At 44.9% G+C, this 15,642-nt stretch overlaps 1 protein-coding gene across 8 annotated transcripts in view; it reads right to left on the bottom strand.

Annotated features, from left to right (window-relative positions):
* Nucleotides 1–15,642, bottom strand: part of SMARCA4 (SWI/SNF related BAF chromatin remodeling complex subunit ATPase 4) — a gene marked incomplete at its 5' end in the record, with an annotated part of 72,489 nt that overhangs the window by 39,471 nt on the left and 17,376 nt on the right. For all 8 annotated transcript variants that reach the window (XM_079704011.1, XM_079704004.1, XM_079704006.1 and 5 more), the window contains 3 exons: nt 4,328–4,491; nt 6,150–6,300; nt 7,261–7,382. In XM_079704011.1, coding sequence (XP_079560137.1) covers nt 4,328–4,491; nt 6,150–6,300; nt 7,261–7,382 — 437 coding nt within the window. The remainder of the gene's footprint in view (nt 1–4,327; nt 4,492–6,149; nt 6,301–7,260; nt 7,383–15,642) is intronic.

Below are 15,642 nucleotides of genomic sequence, written 5' to 3'. Positions count from 1 at the left end.
TTCAGTCACCGAGGTCTGGTTCCTACTGCAGGGAGCAACAGGGGAAGGTCGGGGCACTGAGAGAGAGAGAAGCCAAGGGCCAAAGCCTGGGGTGGGGGAGGGGCATCTGCAGAGGGGGAGAAGAGCTGAGGGAGAGTCGGGACGGAAGTAAGGAGACAGGCCAGAGTCAGGGGTCCAGAGGGAGGCAGGACAAGCAAACTCACGGCGGAGAACAGCACGCCCCAGCAGGTGGATGGGACAGCGCGACACTCACAGTCTGAAAACACCCCCCAGGGCACAGGTGGCTCCTGGAGATGAAACTCAACAGACTGGGCCCCGGTCTGGGTAGCACAAGCATGAAAAGGGCTGAAGATCAACACACGGGGTAACTTCACTGAAGGGAATGGGGGAAAGCAGCCAACTTAAATGACCTTGGAAAAGATGTTTTGGTTGGAAACTGTAAGTCTAAGGACAAAAGGAACTGGATCCCTAGTTAGTAAGGTTGTTCCTCACAGGCTAAGTATTCTGAAAGCGCTGTACATGCACACTGGGAATGAACACACGAGTAAGGAGAAAGGCTAGAATGAGCCCTGTGGTCCCGGCTGAGCCAAAGACAGCAGTATGGTCACACTTAACAGAGACACAGATGACCAGACGCATATCACGTCAGCACGTGTGCACTAGGGTCAGTACACGTATATACGTATACTTCCTAGCACTGCACACTGAGAGGGCCTAGAAGCAATGACACCCCAGAAGCAAGGAGCACACCCAGCACCCAGGGTCGAGAGTCACTGCGTGTGACCAGTCTTGGTTTCTAAGACCATTTTCTAATAAGGGAAACCAGGGCTTCTTGGAGAAATGGCTGGTTCTAGGCCTGGGAGGGAAATGTACCAGCTGAGCGTGGAGCATCTTTGGGTGCCAAAAAGCAAAGACGTGCTCAAAAACCCCACAATGATGGGGGCATGTCAAAGGAACAGAGCAGCCAACTGAGAGGGTTCCCGATGGCCAAGGCTGGAATGATTTGAGCAACAAAATAAACCAGTATTGGAGTTTAACCCAAAGTATAAAATAAATATCCAGGAGTCCATATTGATATAAATGACTGAATACATTCACAACTGGGGGAGAAGAGAGAAATCTTCCACACAGGAAAACTCCAAAAAATTTATGTAGTGATTTCACCTTCAAGGAGGTAGCTCTTAATTGCCCACCTATTATGTGTGGGCTGAACTTAGTGACTTTTTTCCAGAATACAGTATGGAAGGGGGAAAAAAGAATAACTTCACAGTGGAGACACCTGACACACACTACCTCAGCCCGGTGATCAAGGTCAACCTCAAGAGTGAAAAGTCATGTAGACAGTAACTGCCCCCCGTTGTGAGGTGATAAGATGCGTGCTTCACTTCTGGTCTTCGTCCCGAAACCTGCTATCCCATTTAAGGATGAAAAAATCACCAAACAGACCCAGGCTGAGGCACATCCTACGAAACACCCAACCAGTTCTCCTCAAAACCATCAAGGTCACCAAAATTACACCAAGTCTGAGGAATGGTCACAGACCAGAAAAGACTGAAGAGATGTAAAGGGTAAATGTCATATGGGGGACTTCCCTGGTGGCGCAGTGTATAAGACTCCATGCTCCCAATGCAGGGGGCCTGGGTTTGATCCCTGGTCAGGGAAGTAGATCCCATATGCATGCCACAACCAAGGAGCTTGCGTGCCACAACTAAGGAGCCCTGGAGCCGCAATTAAGGAGCCCGCCTGCTGCAACTAAGACCCGGTATGTATGTATGTATTATGTATGTATTTATGTATCAATGAATGAATGAATAAATGTATGTACGTATGTATGTATGTATGTATGTCACATGGGATCCTGGAATTGAAAACGGAAATTAGGGCAAAGCTAGTGAAATCCGCATAAAGTTTACTTAATAGTAATGTGTTTAATTACTAGTAATGTTCCAGTGCTGATTCCTCACTTGTGACGAAAGTAACACCATCATGTAAGATGTGATCAACAACAGGGGGAACCTGGGGAGAGTATACGGGAGCTCTGAGTACGACCTTTTCAACTTCTCTGTAAATCTGATACTATTCTAAAGTAAACAACAACCACAATGCAATAACAGAGACGTGCTAAAAGGACACAGGGACGGATCTGAAGCGTCTCCCTGGGCCAAATCTGGGACAATTCAAACAAAGTAAATAACAATAGTGTCCATGAGCCAATTCTTCTATGAAGAATTACACCATTAAAAAATTAAATAAGGGAGAAGAGACAGCTCTTCCTTGTAGTGGAATTCCAAGACCTGTAGAAGGAATGACGGAAAGAGAAAACCACTACTCGGCACTTTCCAGAGTGATCATTTCAGGTGAGACTCCTCTGACGGATGCTGAAATTACGGGGAAAAGTATGATGAGAAACGGTATATTCGTATAGCTTCTAAGTGCCTTCTCACAAGTTACTTATAAACTACAAAGGAAAACTCTTAGGTTTATGTGGGGAAACCCGCAGGCGCCACGTAAGGAAAGACCAAAGTGATGCTCTCCTGTCACGGAGCCCCTGGGCTTGTGCCTCCTGATGTGAGGCCCCAAGAAGGGCACAGCACCCACCCTGGAGTTTCTCGCCAGAATTCCAGAAAGAAGACACATCACACAAACCCAATCTGAGGGACAGTCTACCAAATGCCTGGCCAGGATTCAAGTGTCAAGATCACGAAGGACAAAGATGGACTCAGGAACTGTCACAGACACGACATGACAGACACACGGCAACAAAAGGCAAAGTGGGATCCTGGACCAGAAAAAGGCCTTTAGTGGGGAAGTCTACAACATCTGAATAGAGTCTCTAGATTCGTTACCAGTTAACAATGATTTGTTAAATCATTGTTACTATCCTGGTGTTGAAACTGTCCTAAGGTTACGTGATATGCAGGAGGCCGGGTGAAAGGTATATAGGAACTCTTTACACTACTTCTGCAGTTGTTTGTAAAAAATGACAAACCCAGGCTGCAGAGCAGCACGCTGGACAGAGCTATTCCAGTGGAGATGAAGTCACGCCTGGGAGGCTAAACAGAAGGAAGGGGACTTGAGTGAGTGGAGGGTTCTGGGGCCCCCAGCCATGGGTGCGTGGCTTCTGGAGGCCTGGCCACCTTACAGGTAGGAGGGCATGTTCCCACGCTGAGGGGTGAGTACTCGGTTTCCCATCCTCCCCATCGACAGCTGACTTGAGGCAGACATGGTTCCCCCAAGCGCTGGGCTGACGGTAAAGGGGGTTCCCCTTCAGGGCCAAGCCAAGTGTACACACAGAGGCCTGTCCACATCAGAGCAGACCATCCTCCAGGCCCATGACTGGACTGCTGCCTAACATGTGACCTGAACTGGGTCAATGACAGCCAGTCCTGGGACTTCTGGAAAAAACCTGGGAACAGGAGAACCATTTTGTGACCCATGCGGAGCTGGGAAGAGGGATGCCCAGATGGCCTGAGCAATCCTGGCCCCTGGAAGGGTGCCTGCTGGGAGGAAGAGACCAACGGTACCAAGAGGTGGCAAGTGAGAGAGCCTCCTCTGGACGCCGCTTGGGTATCCAGATGCCACCTGAGCACCTGTGGTGCCTGGACCAGGCTGGGACGCGATTGACAGGGCTCGGTGCCCCAGCAGTAAGTGGACACAGTGTCTGCACAAATGGTTCCACTCCACATTTCTAGTGGGCAGTTATCTGACTCCTGTGACAGCCTTGTGTGGAATTTGCTCATTGTGGGGCCTGAAGAGGACACCAAGGACATCCGGTGAGAGATGCCCCAACAGGAATCGTGGACGGGCACTCCAGCACCTGCCCTTCTTCTATCCTGAGCCTTGACACCAGAGGCAGGTGGCTATGGGCTGAGTTGTGTCCCCCCAGAATTTGTATGTTGACATCTTTGTGCCCAGCACCCCAGAACGTGACTATATTTGGAAACAGAGTCTTTAAAGATGAAGTAAAAATACGGTCACTGGGGCGAGGCCTAATCCATGACCGGTATGACTTTGTTATAAGAAGAGGAAATTAGGGCACAAACACACATAGAAGGAAGGCAATGTGAAGACACAGGGAGAAGATGGCCATCCACAAGGCCAGGAGAGAGGCCTAGGGAGAAACCAGCCCTGCTGACACCCTGTTCTCAGACCTGTGGCCTCCCGGGAAATAGTGCCTATTGTTTAAGCCACCCAGGCTGTGGTCCTTCGTGAGGGCGGCCAAGCAAACTAACACACAGGCGTCTGAGCACAGGCTGGGCTGCTGGTGACCTCGTGGGGCGGGGCCTTCCCACTGGGCACTCCCGGCACCTGGGGTGGGCACACTCACGAGAGAGGTACTATGATGAGGAAGGGCCCGTTGATCCGCTTGTGCTCCATGAGGTACGTGATGAGAGCGATGGTCTGGATGGTCTTCCCCAGGCCCATCTCATCAGCCAGGATGCCGTTCAGGTTGTTGTTGTACAGGGACACCAGCCACTCTAAGCCTTTGATCTGCAAGGAGAAGCGGCCAGGACTGAAGCCCAGGTTGGGCTCGAGGGTGTTCCCCGCGCTTCGGAGACTCACAAGTTCTGCCCCAGCCAGGGACCTCCTGCGGCCATCTTCACTTGGTATTTTGCTCTGAGTCAGCCCACTCCTTTCCCACTCAGCCTCATCCTCAGCAATCCTGTCTCTGAAATCACAGGGTTGCTGTGCTAATGAGAGATGTATATGAAATGTCCTTTCTGGGTGCACATATAAATAGCTAAGCTTCTCACTGTTACAGTGTCCGTCTGTCACTGCCTGACACCAAGCCACACAGCACACTGGGACCAACCTGCCCTCAACCATGTGACACTGGATTCAGGAGAGCGTTGGGGTTTCAGGGGAACTTGGTGATGAGTCCACCACATGACTAACAACTGCCTCAACAGCATTTCAAGATTCACTGAAAGGTTTCCAAAGCTTGTGAACCTTTCTGAAACACAGTCAATTAGAGAGAATATTGTCTTCAGGGAAAATCTGGAAATTTTCATAACAAATTAAGCAAGTTAAGTCTTTTTTTTTTTTTTTTTTGCAGTACACGGGCCTCTTACTGTTGTGGCCTCTCCCGTTGCAGAGCACAGGCTCCAAACGCGAAGGCCCAGCGGCCATGGCTCACGGGCCCAGCCGCTCCGCAGCATGTGGGATCTTCCCGGACCGGGGCACGAACCCGTGTCCCCTGCATCGGCAGGCAGACTCTCAACCACTGCACCACCAGGGAAGCCCCAGGGAAGCCCGCAAGTTAAGTCTTGGCCATGTTCTGATTTCTCTGATTGCACTGGTCTCTGGAAAGTTCCACTGGTCACAGGATTCACCTTTGGCACTTGGTATCAGCACGGAGGTTCTGAGAGTTCTTTTAAGGGAAGTTGGGGATCAGGGGTTACAACCAAAGTGGGTATCAGGGACACGTGTTCTTTGGTTGGGGATATACCAGCTGCCTCTTGGGAGCTTACAGGTGAGCCTGGGATATGGGGCCACAGGAAAAGAGATTTTTACTATGAGCAGCTCCATTTCTTGGCTGTTCCAGGCCAGACCCTGACAAAGAGCTTCAGAGGCGTCACCACTTCACCCTCAGAGGCTGGCAGGAGGGGCTGCTGCCCCATTTCCCAGAAGGAAGGACCGAGTCTAGGGCTGCTAACCTCTCCTGCTTTGCTGCCTCATGCTGCACAGAGCTCCAGGAAATATGTACTGAGCACCCATAGGCCCACACCCAGGTCCCATTCTGGCTCGGCCATTCCCAAACTGTGTGATTTTTGAGGAATCGCTGTACCTCTCTGTTCCTCGGTTGTCCCTCCAACCACCCCCCCGCCCATGAAATTCGGAGGACCACAGCACCTACTTCAGAGTGGCTGAGGGAATTCAGATGCTAACAGCCTATAAAGTGTTTCTATTCTGCTTGGCACATATCAAGCACCCAGCAGATACTGATTTATTGCAACATTTCATTTCCTCTTGGTCAGACCATGATGCTGCTTTACAGGTGAGGAGACCGAGGCTCAGAGGGGAAGAGCGAGTTGCCCAAAGACCAAGAGTGGACTGTGAACTCAGGTCTGCCTGCCTTCAGCAGCCACCCACGACCTGGAAACCCCTCTGCCGAGACTGCTATGTGGACATGGCCCCCTCCAACCTACCTGGTACTGCTTGAGGACGCCGTTGACCATGAGCGCTGACTGCTTATCCACCCTCTCGGTGACGGCGTGGGCCACGGCATAATAGGACTGCAGGCCACGAGCGAGGGCCTGCGACACGCCATACTCGTCATCAACATCTTGCTTGGCGTTCCTGGGAGCAAGATCAAAGGGCCGTGTGAAGACACACATTCCTACTTGTGACAATGTGCTTCTGACACAAACCTCCGCAGAGCAGCTTTATGGCCTGAGCCTGAAGATAAGCCAAAGAGCGGCCGCACAGTCTGAGGACAGGCAAGGCAGCAAATACTAATCCAGGTGGGCCCAAGACTAGACTTCTGGGTGCCATGGGAATCAAGTCACCGTCACACCACAGAAGGAGTGTTACTTTTAGCCAGAGGCTGGTCACATGGCCCACCCTCTCTACCGGGAGTTCAAGAGTCTAAAGGGAAAATGTACACTCAACAGCCTTGCACAAACCAGAATCATTTATACTTTGGCTGTTTTGTAATCTAATCTAGAATTCTTTAATTAAAAAAAACTCTTTTTATTATTTTATTTTATTTTTTTGGCCGCACCACGAGGCTTGCAGGATCTTAGTTCCCCAACCAGGGATCAAACCCAGGCTCCCGGCAGTGAGAGTATGGAGTCCTAACCACTGGACCGCTGGGGAACTCCCTAGAATCCTTTTTTTTTTTTTTTTTTTTGTGGTACGCGGGCCTCTCACTGTTGTGGCCTCTCCCCTTGCGGAGCACAGGCTCCGGACGTGCAGGCTCAGCAGCCATGGCTCACGGGCCCAGCCACTCTGTGGCATGAGGGATCTTCCCGGACCGGGGCATGAACCCGTGTCCCCCGCATCGGCAGGCAGACTCTCAACCACTGCGCCACCAGGGAAGCCCCCCGACTATCTCTTAAACACAGGATGAGCCACGTGAATGGACGGAACGTCACTTGACCCCTACAAACATCAGTGACATCTGAAGTAAGTCAATCTGGTGTTTGTGGTCCCACAACGGCTGCCGGCTGGACAGTGCTGTCCAGGGAGAAGCTGGGATTCTAACAGCTTCTGCCGGTGCCACCTCGCAGGAAGCTGGTGGAGGGAGGGATGCCTTACTCAATGATGTGCCGGGCGTCCACCTCGGAGACGTCGTCGCTGTCTGGATCTGGAATCTTCTTCTTCTCCTCCACGGGCAGGGAGGGAGGCTGTGCTGGCTGCGGCTGCTCCTCCTCCTCCTCCTACCAAGAGACAAGCCAGTTCACCTCAGGTCACCCCAGAGTGATACTTTTACAACCCATGTGCCCTCTTCCTACCAATCCCAAAACATGTCATGCTTTTTATTTGCATATTCTTTTAATTGCTCAGTATATGATTTTTAGTTTTCTTAGCAGAGTCCAGACACTTCTTTTTAAGGACCTCTCAGGGTATGCTGTACTTCTGTTGCACCCAGCCCCCCGTACACAATGCACACTACTAAAACAGCTTTTCCCTTCTCTTGGTTTCCTAGGTATTAAACATTTTATAGGTAATCTTCAATATTTACTGCTCTTGATTTACTTTCAGCTTTACTGACATGGCCAAAACATCTAAAATATGTCAAATAAGACTGATGATAACAGGCATCATAGTTTACTAAGAGGTTTTCTATAAATCTGTATATTAAGTATGAGTGTGGTGTTTCATTAAAAGGATTTTTCAACATTTACTGAGCAGATAATAAAGGGGATTTTGTATGACATACTGAAAAAACACACACAAATACATTTCCCAATATTAAACCATCCTTGTATTCCTGTATAAATCACACAAAATGTGTGTGTATAATGGAACTGCTATAAAACTAAAAAAAAAAAAAAAGTATCTGTAATTAACCTGTCAAATTATTCCAGTCAAAACCCAGTGGGATTTCCTTTGGAGCATGCAAAATAATTTTACAGATCATTTGGAATAATCAACAGATAATGACAGCACAAACATTTTGGTCAAAAAAATCATAACTGGTAAGACTTATCCTACTTGATATTACTATGCTGGGAATTAAAATAGGAATGGGAAGCCTGGCTAATTCCAATTAAAGGGGTCAGCAAATTTTCCCTCAAAAAGTGACTTTAGGGGTTTCCCTGGTGGCTCAGTGGTTAAGAATCTGCCTGCCAGTGCAGGGGACACAGGTTCGAGTCCTGGTCCGGGAAGATCCCACGTGCCACGGAGCAACTAAGCCCGTGTGCCACAACTACTGAAGCGTGCGCACCTAGAGCCTGTGCTCTGCAACAAAGAGTAGCCCGTGCTCGCCGCAACTAGAGAAAACCCACGTGCAGCAATGAAGACCCAACGCGGCCAAAAGTAAATAAATAAATAAATATATTAAAAAAAAAAAAAAAAAAAAGATTTCCCCTGGTTCTCCTGGGGAGTAGGTAGGGAGAAAGGTGGGGCTGCTTGACAGCCCTGCCTGAGGTCTGACTTATATTAAAAAAAAAAAAAAAAAAAAAAAAGTGACTTTAAAGCTGGACAAAAGTAGCACAGGCAACCATTTCAGAGCACTAGGAGTCTGAGAAGCATTAACACTGAAAAAACTGCTGAGCCTTGAGTAAGAAGAGTGGGAGTTTGTAGAGTTCTTACTTAGGGGTGCTTTCATTTCTCCTACTCTCAGCTCCCAGTTCTGATGTGAAAGTTCTCCCAGGGTGGGCAAGCCATGAGGCCTGGCAGCTGAGGCTGATGGGGACTTAGTCATTTTGTAGCAGTGGACGATGCCCAGGCCAGCAGCACTGTCAGTGGAGGTGAGGACCTCAGCCATGGGTGGGGAAAGCATATTACTGGCTGAGGGCTATGCACATGCACAGAGGAAACAAGAAAGGGAGAAAGGGCCCAGCAGAAAGTAAAAGCCAGGGTGGGCTTGAAAATGGCCCAAACTTGGAATGTGTTCTTCTACACATACTGATCCACTGGCTGGAGAAAGAAGCCTTACTGGCTCAAGGTGTTTGAGTACAAACTCTCCCCAATCACTGCAAGACTACTAAGTTATGAAGAAACACAACCCACTCCTAGAGAGCCAGGATTAAAACTAAAAATGAGAAAAGAACAAAAACAATAAACTGAGCAGAGACACCAAAGGCAGCACACACCCTGGGAAAACATTCCACAGATTCAGCCTAGATAATTTACTAAACAAACAAAAACATCAAGAAGAACACACAGGGGTGGAAGTCAGAATCCAGAGTGGCTAAAATAGCCTTCCACTAAACATTCATTACAAGACAAACAAAAAGGAGGAGAATGTGATACGAACTCAGGGGAAAATACAGTCGGTTGAGCCTGTCTCTGTTCCCAGATGTTGGACTTAGCATACAATCTTCCAAGCAGCTATTACTATATATATGTTCAAAGCTAGTGTAAATATGTTCAAAGAAATAAAGGAAACCATCTTTAAGTAGAATGAATCAACAAATACAGAGTCTCAATAGAAGACAGAAATGATAAACTTCCCAAATTTGATGAAAAACATGACTCTGCCAAGCCAAGAATCTGAACAAACACTAAGGAGAATAAACACAAAGAGAGAGTTCACAAACTTCTTCTTTTTTTTTTTTTTTTTTGCGGTATACGGGCCTCTCACTGTTGTGGCCTCTCCCGTTGTGGAGCGCAGGCTCTGGACGCGCAGGCTCAGCGGCCATGGCTCACGGGCCCAGCCGCTCCACAGCATGTGGGATCTTCCCGGGCCGGGGCACGAACCCGTGTCCCCTGCATCGGCAGGCGGACTCTCAACCACTGCGCCAGCAGGGAAGCCCCACAAACTTCTAAAAGCCAAAGACAAACAGAAAATCTTGAAAGCAAGAAAGAGAAAATGAATCATCAAGTACAAAGGCGCATCTATATAATTAGTAGCTAAACTTTCATCTGAAGATGAAAGAGACCAGAAAGTAGTGGAATGACATATTCAAAAGGAAAAAGACTGTCAACAAAGAATTCTATGTCCAGCTAAACTACTTTTGAAAATGAAAGCTAAAGAAATACATTCCCAGAAAAACAAAGGCTGAGAGAATTTGTTGCTAGCAGACATGCCCTATAATAAATGGTAAAAGAAATCTTTCAATATATTCCATATCTTGCAATAACTTGTAATGGAAAAGAATCTGAAAAAGAATATACATACACACACACACACACACGTAAAACTGAATCGCTTTGCTGTATACCTGAAACTAACACAACATTGTAAATTATACTTTGATTTTAAAAAATGGTTTAAAAAAAAAGAGAAGTCTTTCAAGCTGAAAGGAAATGACAGGTGATAGTAAATTGAATCCATAAGGAGAAATAAAAAACATCAGAAATGGTAAATGCATGTATCAATGTAAAAGACTCTATAAATACATTTTCCCTTATTTCTTCTTTTCCAACTTCTTTAGACTAAGTTATAAGATTATATCAGGTATTAATTAGAAGACTGTATTGTTGGGTTTATAACATATATAGATGTAACATATGTGACAATAACAGCACAAAGGAAGAAGAACAAATGGAGCTAAGCTGGAACAAAATTTCCATATTTTACCAGAATGTAGTTAGTATTAACCTGAAGCATATGATGATAAATTAAGATGCATATCGTAATCCCTGGAGCAACTACAAAGAAAATAACTTTAAAAATATAGTAAAAATTTGTACTTCCCTGGTGGCGCAGTGGTTAAGAATCCACCTGCCAATGCAGGGGACACGGATTCAAACCCTGGTCCAGGATGATCCCACATGCTGTGGAGCAACTAGGCCTGTGCGCCATGACTACTGAGCCTGTGAGCCACAACTGCTGAGCCCACGTGCCACAACTGCTGAAGCCTGCGTGCCTAAATCCCATGCTCCACCACAAGAGAGACCACTGCAATGAGAGGCCCGTGCACTGCAATGAAGAGTACCCCCACTTGCCACAATTAGAGAAAGCCCCCGCTCACTGCAACTGGAGAAAGCCCCCATACAGCAATGAAGACCCAATGCAGCCAATAAATAAATTAATTAATTAAATTTTAAAATTAATTTAAATTTAAAAAAATCAGGACTTCCCTGGTGGAGCAGTGGTTGAGAATCTGCCCGCCAATGCAGGGGACACGGGTTCAAGCCCTGGTCCAGGAAGATCCCACACGCCGGGGAGCAACTAAGCCCTTGAGCCACAATTACTGAGGCCACGTGCCACAACTACTGAAGCCCACGCCCCTAGAGCCTGTGCTCTGCAACAAGAGAAGCCACCACAATGAGAAGCCCGTGCACCGCAATGAAGAGTAGCCCCCACTTGCCGCAACTAGGGAAAGCCTGCACGCAGCAATGAAGACCCAATGCAGCCAAAAATAAAAAATAAATAAATTTTTTAAAAAATCAAATGATCAACTTAATAGAAAAAGTATGAGATAAAATCTAACTCACACATGCTAAGAACTCTCAATAAACTAGGAATAGAAGAGGATTTACTCAACCTGATAAAGAGCATCCATGAAAAATCTACAGCTAACACCAAACAATAGTGACAGACTAACTGCATAATCCTTAAGATCGAAAACAAGCTAAGGATAACTGCTCTAGACACTTCTATTCAACATTGTACTGGAGGATCTAGCCAGTGCAATAAGGCAAGAGAAGGGAATTAAAGGCACACAGAGGGGAAAGGAAGAAGTATTGAAGAATTATGGTTATTTATGAATGACATAATCCTGCATGTGAAAATCCTAAGGAATCAAACAAACAAACAAAAAACCCTATTGGAATTACCAATATGAGTTCAGCAAGTGCGCAGAACACAAGATTAACATTTTAAAAATATACATATAAAATTGTATTTCCATGTAATAGCAACAACACATCAAAAAATAAAATCAAGGAAACAATTCTATTCATAGTAGCATAAAAGGAATAAAATATTTAAGAATAAATTTAACAACAAAAAAAGCAAAAACTATACTCTGAAAACTACAAATCATTGCTAAGAGAAATTAAAGATGATCAAAATAAATAGAGAGACATCTCATGTTCATGGACTGGAAAACTAAATATTGTTAGGACGTGATTCTCCCAAAACTGATCTATATATTCAACACAATCTCAATAAAAATCCCAGCAAGCCTTTTTGTAGTAACTGATGAGCTGATCCTAAAGTGTATATGGGAATGCAAAGTACCTAGAATAGCCAATAGAGCAAACAAGCTGGAGGACTAACACTACCTGATTTCAAAACTTGTAATACAAGACAGTGTGGTAGTGGCACAAACACAGACATACTAATCAACAGGAAAACACTGAGCATCAGAAACAAACCCTTAATTTTATGGTCAACTGATTTCCCACAAAGTTACCAAGACTATTCATGGGAGAAAGAACAGTCTGTTCATCAACTGGTGCTGGGTAAGAAGGCTATCCATAGCAAAACAAAAAACAAAAAAAACTTAGACTTGTACCTCAAACCATACACAGAAATTAACTCAATTACGACCCTAAATGTGAGAGCTTAAATATAAAACTTCTAGAAGAAAACATAAGAGAAAAACCTTCATGACTTCAAACAGCTCTTAGATACATCAAAGGCACAATTCATAAAAGAAAAAATCGATAAATGGATTTTATCAAAATGAAACATTTTTGCATTTCAAAAGACATCACTGAGGGAAAAGAAAGGCAAACAGACTGGGAGAAGATGTTTGCAAGCTACGTATCTGATCAGGGACACGTATGAAGAATATATAAAGAATTCTTACGACTCAGTGATGAGATAACAAACAACCGAATTAAAAATGGGCAAAAGATTTCAATAGATTTTCATCAAAGAAGATATTTGAATGGTGCATAAACATTTGAAAAGATGCTCAACATCATTATTTACTAGGAAAATGCAAAGTAAAACCACAAGATACCACTACACACCCACAAGGATGGCTATAATGTAAAGAACAGATAACGCCAAGCGTTAACAAGGATATGGAGAAACTGGAACCTGTGAAAAGGTACAACTACTTCAGGCTACAGTTTGTCAATTCCTTAAAAAGTTAAACATAAACTTACTATATGACCCAGCAATGCCACTCCTAAGTATCTACCCAGGAGAAATGAAAACGTATGTCCACACAAGGACATGTATGTGAACGTTCACAGCAATGTTATTCGTAATAGCAGAAAATGGAAAAAAACACAAATGCCCACCAGTTGGCGTATGGATAAACAAAGTGTGGTATATCTATACAATGGAACATGACTCAGGAATAAAACAAACTTCTTTTTTAAGACCTTAACTTTTATTAATGGTTTCTCCACATTTATTTTTTAAATATTTTTAATAGAGATAGAAATTACTTAGAGTAAAATGTACACATCTAATCAAAAATTTTGATAAGTTGAGTTTGAGGTTTGGAAATATACATATAAGGGTTAAATCTACACCTTCAAAGAATAGGATATTTTCTTTTTTTTTCCTTTTCCTTTATGGTTTATTACAGGATATTAAATACAGTTCCCTAAGTGTAGGACCTTGCTGCTAAATAGTGCTGCTATGAACAGAGGGGTGCCTGTATCTTTTTGAATTATAGTTTTGTCCAGATAAATGCCCAGGAGTGGGATTGCTGGATCACATGGCAACTCTATTTTTAGTTTTTTGAGGAAACTCTATACTATTCTCCACAGTGGCTGTACCAGTTTACATTCCCACCAGCAGCATAGGATGGTTCCCTTCTCTCCACACCCTCTCCAGCATTTGTTATTTGTAGACTTTTTAATGATGGTCATTCTGACCGGTGTGAGGTGGTACCTCATTGTAGCTTTGATTTGCATTTCTCTAACAATTAGCGATGTAAAACAAACTTTTGATGTACAGACAACATGGATGAAAATCAAAAACACGCCACGTAAAATAAGCCAGACACAAGATACTACATGTTGTATAATTCCATTTATGTGACATTCCGGAAATGGCAAATCTATAGAGACAGAGCAGACCAGTGGTTTCCTGGGGCTGGAGGAGGTAGCGAGAACAAACTGTAAATGGGTGAAATGTCATTTGGGGTGACAGAAACGTTCTAAAGCTGGTGTAGAGTAATGATTGCACTACTCTACAAATTCACTAAAAAATCACTGAATTGTACTCTTACTGTGGGTGCATTTTACATACGTAAATTATATCTCCATTAAGCTGTTTAAAAAATTACAACAAAATGTTACTGGTCTAAGAATTATTAGAACTTTAAAAGAACCTGAACAGTACATCAACTATACCTCAATTTAAAAATATATTAAATAAAATAAAAACCAGAAAAATAAATTATAAAAGAAAAAAGAAAAAGAAACTAAACATGTGACCCTAAAAAGACACTAGTGTGTCTTTAGCATTAGTTTTTTAAAAATATCACAGATCAATGGGGAAGGGATGGACTAACAGTATACCAACCGGCTTAACGCTACTACTAGGAAGGGGAAAAAAGGGCTCCATCTCAAGCCCTACACAAAATAAATTCCAGATGACCTGAAGAGGTAAGAGGACAAACCAAAAGAAAGATATAGGTGAACATCAAGCTGATTTCAGGCTGGGGTAAATATATAAAGAACACTTAAAAATCCAGTAAAAAAACACAACTGATTAGAAATGGGCAAATGAAGCAAACCATTCACAGAAGAAATCTAAATAGTAACACCTGAAAAAATGTTCAACCTTAATAAGCAAGTATCTGCCCATTAAAATTCCCTTTTAAAAATCTTATGGAGGTGGCAAAAGCTTTTTTTTTTTTTTTTTTTTTTGCGTTATGTGGGCCTCTCACTGTTGTGGCCTCTCCCGTTGCGGAGCACAGGCTCCGGACGCACAGGCCCAGCGGCCATGGCTCACGGGCCCAGCCGCTCCGCGGCACGTGGGATCTTCCCAGACCGGGGCACGAACCCATGTCCCCTGCATCGGCAGGCGGACTCTCAACCACTGCGCCACCAGGGAAGCCCGGCAAAAGCTTTTTAAAAGCCTTGTAAGACACTCTTGCCCCAGCTGAAGGGCGAGTGCAGGACAGCACCCTTCTGGATGCTAACTGGAAAACGAGCCCTGCTTTCGGACACTGCATCACCGGGCTCCCTCTGAGTCACCCTTCCCGAGGAGGCCACCCAGGACAGAGGAACAAGGCTCTCATCAGAGCTTTGTCAACCAGCAAACATCCAAAAATCACCATAGCGTGGCATAATTAAATGATTTAGAGAACATACAGAATAAATGCGACCATCTGTAACATTGCCAAAGAATAGATTACAAGGGGCCGTGTATATGATTTCATGCTCACTACTTCATACCAATATTTTTTGGAGGGGAGAGCTGTTTGGGCGCCTGAAATGTGGCCTGTACGACTGAGGACATTTACATTTTACTTAATTAAGTGAAAGTGGAAACAGTCATGTGTGGCTAAAGGCTACGGTACTGGACGGTGAAGCTCTAAAGCACCAACTTTCAGCCTCGCCCCCTGCTCGTGTGCCTATCTCCTGCCCCATTCGATGCCTGGCTAG

This window comes from Hyperoodon ampullatus, assembly GCF_949752795.1.
Source record: "Hyperoodon ampullatus genome assembly, chromosome: 4".
Classification (NCBI taxonomy): Eukaryota; Metazoa; Chordata; class Mammalia; order Artiodactyla; family Ziphiidae; genus Hyperoodon; species Hyperoodon ampullatus.
Note: the sequence above shows the minus strand (reverse complement) of the source record. Positions and strands in the feature narration are given on the sequence as shown.